Consider the following 12,516-nt stretch of genomic DNA (forward strand, 5'->3'; position numbering starts at 1 on the left):
ACAAATGTCATTGACAAAGCACATGCAAAAGGCCACTAAACTCAATCAATTCATCGTTTAAAGATGTTTGTTGTTTTTCCTATGCAGTTCAATTAAAAAAGAAGCATCTTGGAAAGTCTTCACGGTGGCAGAGGGGTTAGTGCGTCTGCCTCACAATACGAAGGTCCTGCAGTCCTGGGTTCAAATCCAGGCTCGGGATCTTTCTGTGTGGAGTTTGCATGTTCTCCCCGTGACTGCGTGGGTTCCCTCCGGGTACTCCGGCTTCCTCCCACTTCCAAAGACATGCACCTGGGGATAGGTTGATTGGCAACACTAAATGGTCCCTAGTGTGTGAATGTGAGTGTGAATGTTGTCTGTCTATCTGTGTTGGCCCTGTGATGAGGTGGCGACTTGTCCAGGGTGTACCCTGCCTTCCGCCCGATTGTAGCTGAGATAGGCGCCAGCGCCCCCCGTGACCCCAAAAGGGAATAAGCGGTAGAAAATGGATGGATGGGCATCTTGGAAAGTGGAAATTTAAAACTGATTACACATCTTTTCTTATAAACCCCCACACAAAAAGAAACAAATTCATTAAGAAATGCATCCATCTTTCCCTCCAATGAGTTTTATTCAATCTCCAGTTTTTCAAAGTAGTTTTTGAATTACCATGAGTAATGGCTGTTCACATGTTTGCTGTCACTATTACTATGACATGTATTACAGTGCATTTTACATTATGCAGTGTGATACATTTACTGTACAGAAGCTTTTGAAAGTATATTTATGATATGTAGGAATAAGACTTCTGGCTTTTCCTCTGATAACTCAGTTTTGTTGAATGCCACTCTGATGGAGAGAAAGTCATTACAGTCAGCAAAGTAAAATATTACTACTTTCGATGCATCTCAGAGAAACAGATAAGAAGTGAGGTCAGGCCTCAGCTTAATTATGATCACCTGTTTAGGCTTCTATTGCCCACTAGGGGGCGGTGAGCCCCTATTGGTTCTTTCTGATCTGCAGAATGGACACCCAAAGCATAGTTGACAGAACACCAGAAACCTTTGGGTATGTTGGTAAAGGTGAATACATACAAAATAGAGGACAGTCTTTGCCTGTAATAACAATTTCTAAAAATACTGGATTGTGGTTAAATCGTCACTATTAGGCCCACAGCACCAAAGTCATTTCAAGTGTAGGTCTAAGTTGACAAGTTAGGAAAAACAACATTATGACATTGTTTATCCATGAAATTTTGCAGACCTCTCGGTCAAACTTTTGCTGGAGATTTAAATAAACGTATTGGCAAAAAAAATCCCTTAAGATTGTTCAACAATCCTGATTGATTCAATGGTGCAAAATTATGTCATTTTATTACTGAGCTGTTAGAATAGAACACTGATGAGAAGCAAATGTCACCATGACTGTAGCCCAAGTGGATGTACAACATTTAAAACCATGGACCCTACCATGAAGACTATTTGATGACAAAATAAAACGGTATACCACAAAGACAAGACAAATAGTTCTGGGCTGTAGAACAATCAAAATACATACCTGTTCTCTGTAAATGCTCCCCTGTCCCTTGTATGTTGTTATTGTGCATTCTCATTGGTGGAACCACCATTGTCCTCACATCCCGAGGACTCCTACTCTGCACTGCAGAGGATGGTAATGGTGCTACCAAAGCGGCAAAGGTTGGGCGGCTATTGTGATTGCCACTGTCGAGAAAAAAACACGGACTGTTGCCATGAGGAGATGCCGACGTATTGGACGTTGGGGAGCCCTCTACTATTTCACAGCCACTCTCATGACCATCATCTTCAGACATACTGGACACAGAAGATAACAATACATCCACATAGTTGGTACAGTAAAATATGTGTGTGACTGTACTTTGCATCGGTGAACGGGCACCTAAATTATTTGGACAACAAACAGCCACAAACTACAACGTTACCTGTTGTGTGTTTTGCAGGGTGAGGCCGACGGGCTGGAGTGAACAGAGTTGGATGCAAAAGAACTGGTGCTGAGGCTGCTGTCAGGACTGCTAAGGGAACACACTCTTTCCATTGTCACACTGGTGTTTCTGCATACCTCACATACACACTGCTCTCCACACCTACATTGAGAACAAAACAAGTTATTGTTCTTGGAAGCCACAATTCCAATGTGGCTATATGAGTACAGGAGATCATATGCAAATCCATTTTATCCAACATAAAGTGTGAAAATAAATGGGTTGTACTTGTATAGCGCTTTTCTACCTTCAAGGTACTCAAAGCGCTTTGACACTACTTCCACATTTACCCATTCACACAATGATGGAGGGAGCTGCCATGCAAGGCGCTAACCAGCACCCATCAGGAGCAAGGGTGAAGTGTCTTGCTCAGGACACAACGGACGTGACGAGGTTGGTACTAGGTGGGAATTGAACCAGGGACCCTCGGGTTGCGCACAGCCACTATCCCACTGCGCCAAAAGGGATTTAATTTTTTTCACTCCAACATATAAAAAGGTACTCACTTCCCCAGACAGCACAGTTGTGGTTTGTCCTCCTCCCCTTCTTCACCATCTGTTGTTTCGCTGTGGATGCTTATTATGCTGGGTGCCGGACTTGATGTGTCATCCATGAGAAGTGCTACATCTCGCTCTAAGTCCTTGTTTGATGCATCCTCTTTGAGGCAGTTCAAATCCTCTTCAGAAAAATGCTTCTCCTCATTTGAGTTTGGATTTTCTTGCTTCTGGGTTTCAACTTGAGGAACTTCCCTCTGAGGTTGACTACTTCCTAACACTCCCAGACCGACAGCATTGGCCATTTTGGGAGATCGACACTGTGATGCGTGGATGTTAATTGGGTGGGATAGGTTCCTATTAAAGGAAATAATTTAAAAAAATTATGAAATGCTGTGTGTGACTGAAACAGCAGAAGCAAATTATTGCATAAATGAGCAAAAAAAACTCACCTGTTGTGATGCTGCCTGTTTCTTTTATTAGTTGGCTGGGGCCACACAACATGTGCAATGCCAATGTTGAGTGTCTGATGTGCAGAGACAGCTGGCATCTGATTGGTCAGGACAGGCTGCTGAATCAATGGTCTGTAATGCCTGTTGTGAGGACGTACTTTCCTGAATAAGATTTCAAAAAGTGTGTTGGGGTGGAGGGTATACTTTATTTGTAAGTGTTTTATTTCTTTGTAATAAACAGGTATGTATGAATACACAATAAATATAAGCTGAAACACTGATCTCTCTTGCTACTAATTTGTGTATTTTAAAACAAAATGTGTTCATAGAGTATGCCTGCTGGCCTGAGCGAGCTTATTTTTGTGAAAATAATTGTTCATTTAAAAAAGCCAGCGCTATTAAAATCATTTCACTCTTGTTTATCCATTGTTAAAATCAAATGTCCCCGAGCCCGAATGTGTGGGGTTTGGGGGTTAATTTTTCATATGTCTCTGATGGGCACATCAATCAGTCTGAGGAGGGAAAGTTGGAACTTTTTTCCATTAACTTTTACCCACCACCACTTGTGTGAAGCTAGATATCCACAGTATCCACCACGTCAAAGTCAGGTTTGATACATCTTATCTTTGCTGTGAAAAAGGGCGTACGACAGATTTTTGTGGGTACATAAGCTTTGTACATGAGGTCCCAGGTGCGTATGAGGTATGTTGGGACAAAAAAAACCCTGCTCACAAGACTTTCATCTGAGAATTTCATTTTATTTATTTTTCTGTAGTGGTAGCAGCAGCTGACAGATGTGGTGGCCACAGCAGAAATACCTTTGTTAGTCATGCCAAAAAATGTGGCCCTGTTAACTGTTGCCAGCCTTTAATCGCTGACTTATGATTAGCTAATAGTGTGTGTGATTTCACCACATTGATGCCCATTGAACAAAGTTTGGAGGTCTTTTTGCACATGCTGCAGAATGCCAGACTCTGGATTTACCATAGACAGGCTTCAACCAAGTTTTGATAAGTTAGCCAGCTAGCCATTTTTCCTGAAATTTGCCGTTTGTAATTTTTCAGACACGTTTTTTTAAATTTTCTCACTTTCGCCACAACATAAGCACGTTCACAGGATGTAGCATTCCAAGCATCTGGTGTACTGACTCTGTGCACCGGCCGTAGACAATATTCAATTAAAAGACTCCGCGCCTGTCAATTATCATAGTGTAACTTCAAGCAAAATGATTAAACTTAAACCCTCTACATAAACATCCAATTGTGAATTAGTTGATCAATATAATCTACCCAGAAGTAACTATTAAAATGTAGCTCTTCAAACAAATGCATATCTTCTGACAACATGCCTTAAAATAGTCACAGAGTGGAGATGAGGATACACATTTTAATCAGGATATAATCAAAAAGTTAAAACGTTTTATGGAATAATAAATCAACATCAGACTAGGAATGCCAACGCTGCATGTGTTTGAAAATAGATGATTGATTTAAACATTTTAGAATAAGACATGTCATGCAATTATACTTGGAAAAATGCCAATAAGCCATGTAAATGCATTAAAAATAAGCTGAGACATATAAACAATGAATATATTGTATTTTACTCCCTCATAGTTGTATAAAATGGGTACAGTAGATAGCAAGTTATGTATATAATGTGTCACACAGCTAGAGGAACTATTATTCATTTACCATATTTTTCAGATTATTATTATTATTATTATTATAAGTCACAGAAAGCGGTGCATACCTTTGGAGTTGGCAGAGTTGTTTAGAAGCGACATCGAGGAAGAAGATTTCATCGGATTTATCGATTAGGAGTGACAGATTGTTTGGTGAACGTATAGCATGTTCTATATGTTATGGTTATTTGAATGACTCTTACTATGCATAATATGTTATGTTGACATACCAGGCACCTTCTCAGTTGGTTATTTATGCGTCACATAACGTACACTTATTCAGCCTGTTGTTCACTATTTATGTATTTTAAATTACCTTTCAAATGTCTATTCTCGTTGTTGGATTTTATAAAAAAAATGTCCCCCAAAAATGCGACTTATACTCCAGTGCGACGTATATATGTTTTTTTCCTTCTTTATTATGCATTGTCAGCCGGTGTGACGTATACTCCAGAGCGATTTATAATCCGAAACATACGGTACTGTGGGAATGTCAGAGAATAAAAGTGTTGTGGTCTGTTGTGAGAATTGCCTTGTATGTCCATCCTAAGCCACCGTTGGTCACGCAAGATGCCTGCGACATGAGCGTTGACAATACTACCTGAGATAGCGTGTGTGTCGAACTGGAAACTGAAATTGAAGAGTCGCGTCTGAAACAAGCGCAACTTCCTTATTAACACAATGTCAGAGTTGAAAGCTACATGCCTACGGTGACGAAAGATTGGCTAAGCAGTTTAATTTTGCCATCCATGAGAGTGTCCGCTATGGAGACAGCGTTCTTTTGAACCTTATCAGACATCCTGTATTCAATCTAAAAGCCAGAGAGGAAGACAAGAAACACACAGACAGACGTAGCAAATTAACGATGACCGGCGTCCGGAACGCTATTAGGTTCATTTTCATTTATCGCATTATCAGCCCAGTCCGACAATTGTATTGCATTTTTAATGCCTCTGGACATTGTATTTAATGCTTTTTAAAATTTAAGGCATTAATTTTCGCAAAATCCATTTTAAGGACTACCGGTATTAATGTTCTGCAGAAACCCTGAATAAGGCAACAAAAAAAGTATCCCACACTTCTCTTTTGTAAATCTGCACAGCAGTTATGGGCATTTACATCAACAATATGATTTGCCTGAGCTGCTGGACACAAAAAAATAAAAAAAAATAATTAATAATTATAAAATTAGTAGTATTTTTCTTCTTTTTTTTTAACAACTCTGAACGTCTCGGGGGCCAGATTACGGACGCTGGCAGGCCGGAACCAGCCCGCTGGTCGTACTTTGGGGACCGCTGATATGTAGATTTAAACATATATTTAATTCTGAAAATTGGAAATGTAGGATAAGGACTTCCAAATGAATGCAAAAGGGAATTGTCTGATAAGCAAGGAATTCAGGAACTTACCCCCAGTTGCTGATCCTTGGAGGGCCGGCTATGAGGTCATTGGTAATGGACTGGGCTGGCGGGACCGGGTGAGAAGGAGTCACACCCACTGCAGTCATCTGTGGCCAGGCAGCTTGGACTAAGAGCTGCTGACCCCTGCTAGACCAGGGTGGCTATAGGACAAGAGAAAGAAATTCTAAATGTGGATTTGATCAGGAATTGACCCAAATGCCAGATCAACTACAGTCATGCCTTATGTTAAGTTAGAACATTTTTTAAAAAAGGACAACAATGCTTTTCCCCAGGTTTCCAATGGCATTTAGACTTAGAAAGGAGCAGTTTGAATGGTTCAACAATTTTTAATAGCAAAGTTTTAATTTGTGCCTTACCTGCGTTATTATGCTAGGCCTCACTGGAAGGGGCTGTATTGGAGGTGCCTGAGGTAGCAGGGGAACTGAGTACCCGACTGATTGGTTAAGGTTACCTTCAGAAGAGCAAAAAACAAAAAAAAAAACAAAGGTTAATCAGAAAATGTTTGTCACAATTACTTTTTTTGGAGTAACACTGGAACAGTTTTGCAAAAACGTTCTCAGCCCAGCAAATCACTATTTCCAAACTATCTAGAAGCGTACCTTGGATGTTGGAAGGGCAGAGAAGAATAGGTGGGAAAGAGTCACTGCATCCAAACTGTCCATTTCTCGCTGTTAAAGCCATCCCAGGATGCAACACTGAAGGAGCGGATTGGGTAACAGACTGCATTGAAATAGTATAAAAGCAGTCAGTAGGAGAACAATAGATGGTAGCATAATATGAGGAGGTGACATCAAATTTGTAATTTATTAGGGAGTTAAAACCACTTTTCAGTACTTTTTTTAAGTGGATACTATTGTTGTATAAAGGGTAACTACAAACCCTGTTTCCATATGAGTTGGGAAATTGTGTTAGAAATATAAACAGACTACAATGATTTGCAAATAATTTTCAACCCATATTCAGTTGAATATGCTACGAAGACAACATATTTGATCTTAAAACTGATAAACATTTTTTTTTGCAAATAATCATTAACTTTAGAATTTGATGCCAGCAACACGTGACAAAGAAGTTGGAAAAGGTGGTAATAAATACTGATAAAGTTGACAAATACTCATCAAACACTTATATGGAACATCCCACAGGTGTGCAGGCTAATTGGGAACAGTTGGGTGCCATGATTGGGTATAAAAGAATCTTCCATGAAATGCTAAGTAATTCACAAACAAGGATGGAGTGAGGGTCACCACTTTGTAAGCAAATTGTCCAACAGTTTTAGAACAACATTTCTCAACGAGCTATTGCAAAGAATTTAGGGATTTTACCATTTACGGTCCGTAAAATCATAATGGTAAATGGGTTGTACTTGTATAGCACTTTTATACCTTCAAAGTACTCAAAGCGCTTTGACACTACTTCCACATTCGCCCATTCACACACACATTCACACACTGATGGAGGGAGCTGCCATGCAAGGCGCTAACCAGCACCCATCAGGAGCAAGGGTATAGTGTCCTGCTCAGGACACAACGGACGTGGGGGATTGAACCAGGGACCCTCGGGTTGCGCACGGCCACTCTCCCAACAGCGCCACACCGTCCATCAAAATCATCAAAAAGTTCAGAGAATCTGGATGAATCACTGCACATAAGCGATGATATTACGGACTTTTGATCCCTCAGGACCGCCTGCATCAAAAACCGACATCAGTGTGTAAAGGATATCACGACATGGGCTCAGGAACACTTCATAAAACCACTGTCAGTAACTACAGTTGGTCGCTAAATCTGTAAGTGCAAGTTAAAACTCTACTCTGCAAAGCCAAACCCATTTGTCAACAATATCCTGAAACGCCGCTGGCTTGGCTGGGCCCGAGCTCACCTAAGATGGACTGATGCAAAGTGGAAAGGTGTTCTGTTGTTTGACGAGTCCACATTTCAAATTATATTCAAAGTTCAAAAGCCAACATCTGTGATGGTATGGGGGTGCATTAGTGCCCAAGGCATGGGTAAAAACTTACACATCTGTGAAGGCACCATTAATGCTGAAAGGTCCATACAGGTTTTGGCGCAACATATGTTGTCATCCAAGCAACGTTATCATGGACGCCCCTGCTTATTTCAGCAAAACAAATGTTACAACAGCGTGGCTTCGTAAAAAAGAGTGCGGGTACTTTCCCGGCCCGCCTGCAGTCCAGACATGTCTCCCATTTAAAATGTGTGGCGCATTATGAAGCGTAAAATACGACAACGGAGACCCCGGACTGTTGAACGACTGAAGCTCTACATAAAACAACAATGGGAAAGAATTCCACTTTCAAAGCTTCAACAACTAGTTTCCTCAGTTCCCAAACATTTATTGAGTGTTGTTAAAAGAAAAGGTGATGTAACAGTGGTGAACATGTCTTTTCCCAACTACTTTAGCACATGTTGCAGCCATGAAATTTTAAGTTAATTATTATTTGCAAAAAAAAATAAAAGTTTGAGTTTGAACATCAAATATCTTGTCTTTGTAGTGCATTCAATTATATATTGGTTGAAAATGATTTGCAAATCATTGTATTCCGTTTATATTTACATTCAACACAATTTCCCAACTCATATGGAAACAGGGTTTGTACAGTGATCTGCACCTTTAGACTTATTTACCTTTTATATCTGCATTTTAATTGCCAATATCCTAATGTTTTATTGTTTAACCCAAAGTTGTCATTGTATACAGTACAATACAAAAATGCAAAAAGGATTAGTGTCTATATGAATGAAATAGCAAAGAAAGCATCAAAAGAAAATATGGCTTTTAAAACAGAACAATTCCAAAATGTCACCTGTGTGTGAACTGGCATGTTGTTGTAGCCTGGAGGGAGGACAGAGGAAGCAGTTGGCGGGCCTATAGGGGGTCTTGAGAAAGGAATGGTGTTCTGGTTCAAAGCATCAAAAACTGTGCTGTTGGGACGGCCTTGACACATGTCCATGATCCGAAAAGATGACTGCACACTGGAATAGAATAGAGCAGAGTAGACATTAAATAAAATAGATGCTATGAATTAAGTTTACGTGCACAGTTAAGCTACTGCTACAGCTAAATAATGACGTTTGATTGGGCATCTAATTTGATATTTAAACTTGTGTTAGCGACCACAAAAATGTACTATTCCGCAAAGAAAAGTAACATTATACAAGTGGTCTATAGTGGCCACTTGTATAATGTGGCCTGGTTCCAATTATTTTGCCCTTTTTACTATCTATAGCAGCCACTAGTATATCGTTTTCTGTAATGATGCATTATGTGGATGATTGTCAGCTTTTTAACAAAGATATTTTTAGGATAAACTTGCTACAATACAAATAGTTTTTTTTTTATGTGTTCTTCCCATGACTGCGTGGGTTCTCTCCAAGTATTCCGGCTTCCTCCCACCTCCAAAGACATGCACCTGAGGATAGGTTGATTGGCAACATTAAATTGGCCCTAGTGTGCTAGTGTGAATGTTGTCTGTGTTGGCCCTGCTATGAAGTGGCGATTTTTCCAGGGTGTACACCGCCTTCCGCCCATGTGCAGCTGGGATAGGCTCCAGCACCCCTTTCAACCTCAAAAGGGACAAGCAGTAGAGAATGGATGGAATTGCGTTCTTTCCAATTTTGGTTTAATAATTTAACAAATAACAGCTATTAACAATGATACTCGCTTGTGCTTTAGGTGAACCTGCTCCGTACTTTGGCATACAGTGCCATACGTACACTTACATCCACAGATACGTATACAAATGTCATTTTCTATCCTGTGCCAAACAGGACTTAACCTAATTTTTTTTCTAAATCTTTCAACAAATTAACAAGCAGCAACAAATCTAAGTGAGTCATCGTTATTTACTAATCATTGGCTTCCAAACATTTCCTGCTTCATTGTGTTTGTTCGTCAAGGCTCATAATGGTTCCCAACCTGGATATAGTGGCCACCGGTCTATAGGGGTCGCATTTGCGGTTTTCTTTGAATTGTTACGATAGACCGGTTTATAATTTAACTGTCTCTAATGGGTAGTGTACTGAAGGAGACATTTTGTCTTATATTTGAGCTCGCTAGAATCTGTGGAATATTAGGGGAAATAAGCAAAAATGAAATGCATCACACTTTGCGTCTGTGTCAGTCAGCCTTACTGGGTACTGTGGGGGTGATCCAACAGATGAGTCATAGTGAGGAAAGGGTGACTGAGGATGTTGCAAGGCACAGTTCTGTCCTCTGCATCGACCAGCAACATGGTCTTCAATAGAGAGACAAATTCTCTCCTGTCTGCTTTATCAGCTTGCACGTCACTGTTGTCAGGACTCAGCATTAAGTTCACCTGGCAGGAGGATACAATGAAATGGTAAAGAAAGAACAGTTCATATGACAATCACGGTCACCAGTTACCTAATAAGGTATTTCAGTTAGGTACTGTTCCTTTGAAATAAGATCAGGAGGGTAAAACTTACATGAATACAAGAGCATTATCATCAGCCTGTTGGGACTTACGTGTGCAATCTCATCCAGACAGCTGAAGATATATTTCCTGGCTTCTTTGGATTTAAGTCCGGTCTCTTTCTCATGCTCTTCTGTTGTCTGGAGAAAAACACCAGTATCAAAAATTAAATTAAGAGTCTCAAAGAGCAAACAGATCGTATTATAATAAAGAATGTTAGAGCTGGATGAAATGTAGACATTCACCATCACTTTGGTAAATCATTACATTTTGATTTGAAGTATTGAAATTAATTTAAAGTATTTAGAACGAGCTCATCAGATACATGGTCTTTTTTCCATGAAAGGTGAAATCACTTCCAAAGGTGGGACCTGTGTAATGTAACAAACCACTACAGTTACACCTTCACCTTTGTATTACCAGTAGGGATGTCCCGATCCAGGTTTTTGCACTTCCGATCCGATACCGATATTGTTTTTGCACTTCCGATATGATACCGATACTGGCCTATCCGAGCATGTATTGAAGTTTAAAGTTATTTAGCCTACTTAGTTGTCAGATTCATGCTGAAAAGGATTTTAGTACTCTTGATAATAACTAGCCAGCTGAATTAGGTGAGTTTGAATAATACACAATAGTTGGTATTCAAGGATAAACACAAAATATCAAAAATTATACATGACAAACAGAAAAGGCATCATTAAACAGTAAACAAGTGAACAGTATAAAGTGCAAATAATGCTGTAAACATTATTAAAAAAAAGGAAAACACACAAACAACCTGAGTGGGATAAAATGTATATAACTCAACATCAATACTTGCTCTTGAACAAGTGTAAACTTTAAAAAAAAAAAAAATATGTATATATATCTACACACTCCCTTCTATTGTTTGCCCCAGTCAGGGGGCGGGGGCAAACAATTGAATTCCAAGCATAATGGGGAGATTATTTCAAACAAAGACAAGCACTTCAAGATGCTCAGGTGTCAGCCTGCTCCTGTGTTCATCTATGAGTGCTAAAAAGCCTCTCACTCGCAAGAATCATTAAAACATCTTACAATTTTACCACCACGCTTGACTTTATTGTGGCATGTTTTGCACTCCACCTCTTCATCTTTTTCGTTTTGTAGGGTAAAATAATCCCACACAGCTGACATTTTTACCGTAACTTTTAATTCACACGGCCGTCTGAACAGTTAGAACGCAGACTTGTGGATGTTTTGAAGGTGTGCTGGAAAATGCGGAACGGAGTTTAGGGAGCAGCAGAAAAGTGGAATGTATAATTTAAATCGGTGCGTTGGAAAACACGGATCTGGATCAGCATTTTCCCATGCCCTGCTGATACGCATTTTTGGGCAAATATCGGCGGCCGATCCGATCCAAATATCGGATCGGGACAACCCTAATTACCAGAGTATTGATTGAGGGCAAAAGGGCATAAAAAAAGAGAAACAAGTTATTTTTGAAACCAACTCATTGTTTTAAAAGAGACTATGGTTATGGTATGCTGTGAAAGGACCAAGTTTAGTTTGGACCAACTATAAAAAACAACTACAAAATACGAAGGTGCAATCTAGTGTATTTTGATTTGTGTTTAAGTACTTTTAATCTCCAGGAGGCATAGGGCGAGTCTGAGTCTTTGCAGAAAAAACGAGTGGTCTTGGTGCCCTTGTTAAGCAGATGCTCCGCAGGAAGGCCCTGGGTCTGCGAGATGTATCTGATCTGAGCAAGTCAAAACAGAAAACAGGTTACAGCAAAGAGAAAATAATAAATGCAGTGGTGTATTGTTTAAGATGGACAGGGAAAAAACACTCTTTTCTTGGTTTTCTCACAACACAAACATTGACCAGCCAAACAGCATTGTACTCGAGAGCAATAAAAGTGTGTAAATGGTTCATCTCTGTGTATCTCTATAGTCTATGACCAAGCTTACAGTTATAAATACATGTTGCTGTGTAAAGCAGCAGCAGTGAGATTTGGCTTAAGGCAGCATGCTCTGGGTGCAATGTGCA

The 12,516-nt window shown here is 39.8% G+C and overlaps 1 protein-coding gene across 4 annotated transcripts in view; it reads right to left on the reverse strand.

The window, feature by feature from the left end:
• The window catches only part of LOC133563322 (homeodomain-interacting protein kinase 3-like), a 72,330-nt gene that overhangs the window by 7,094 nt on the left and 52,720 nt on the right, over nt 1–12,516 (reverse strand). The window contains exons 6-16 of one of the 4 annotated variants that reach the window (XM_061917391.1): nt 12,107–12,226; nt 10,557–10,643; nt 10,202–10,386; nt 8,875–9,043; nt 6,647–6,767; nt 6,404–6,498; nt 6,036–6,187; nt 2,943–3,083; nt 2,503–2,847; nt 1,937–2,098; nt 1,534–1,808 (exon numbers count right to left, since the gene is read on the reverse strand). In XM_061917391.1, coding sequence (XP_061773375.1) covers nt 1,534–1,808; nt 1,937–2,098; nt 2,503–2,847; nt 2,943–3,083; nt 6,036–6,187; nt 6,404–6,498; nt 6,647–6,767; nt 8,875–9,043; nt 10,202–10,386; nt 10,557–10,643; nt 12,107–12,226 — 1,852 coding nt within the window. Of the gene's footprint in view, nt 1–1,533; nt 1,809–1,936; nt 2,099–2,502; nt 2,848–2,942; nt 3,105–6,035; nt 6,188–6,403; nt 6,499–6,646; nt 6,768–8,874; nt 9,044–10,201; nt 10,387–10,556; nt 10,644–12,106; nt 12,227–12,516 lie in introns of all 4 variants that reach the window. The other 3 variants (XM_061917392.1, XM_061917390.1, XM_061917393.1) reach the window with 3 other exon arrangements.

Source organism: Nerophis ophidion, linkage group LG12 (assembly GCF_033978795.1).
Source record: "Nerophis ophidion isolate RoL-2023_Sa linkage group LG12, RoL_Noph_v1.0, whole genome shotgun sequence".
Lineage (NCBI taxonomy): Eukaryota > Metazoa > Chordata > Actinopteri > Syngnathiformes > Syngnathidae > Nerophis > Nerophis ophidion.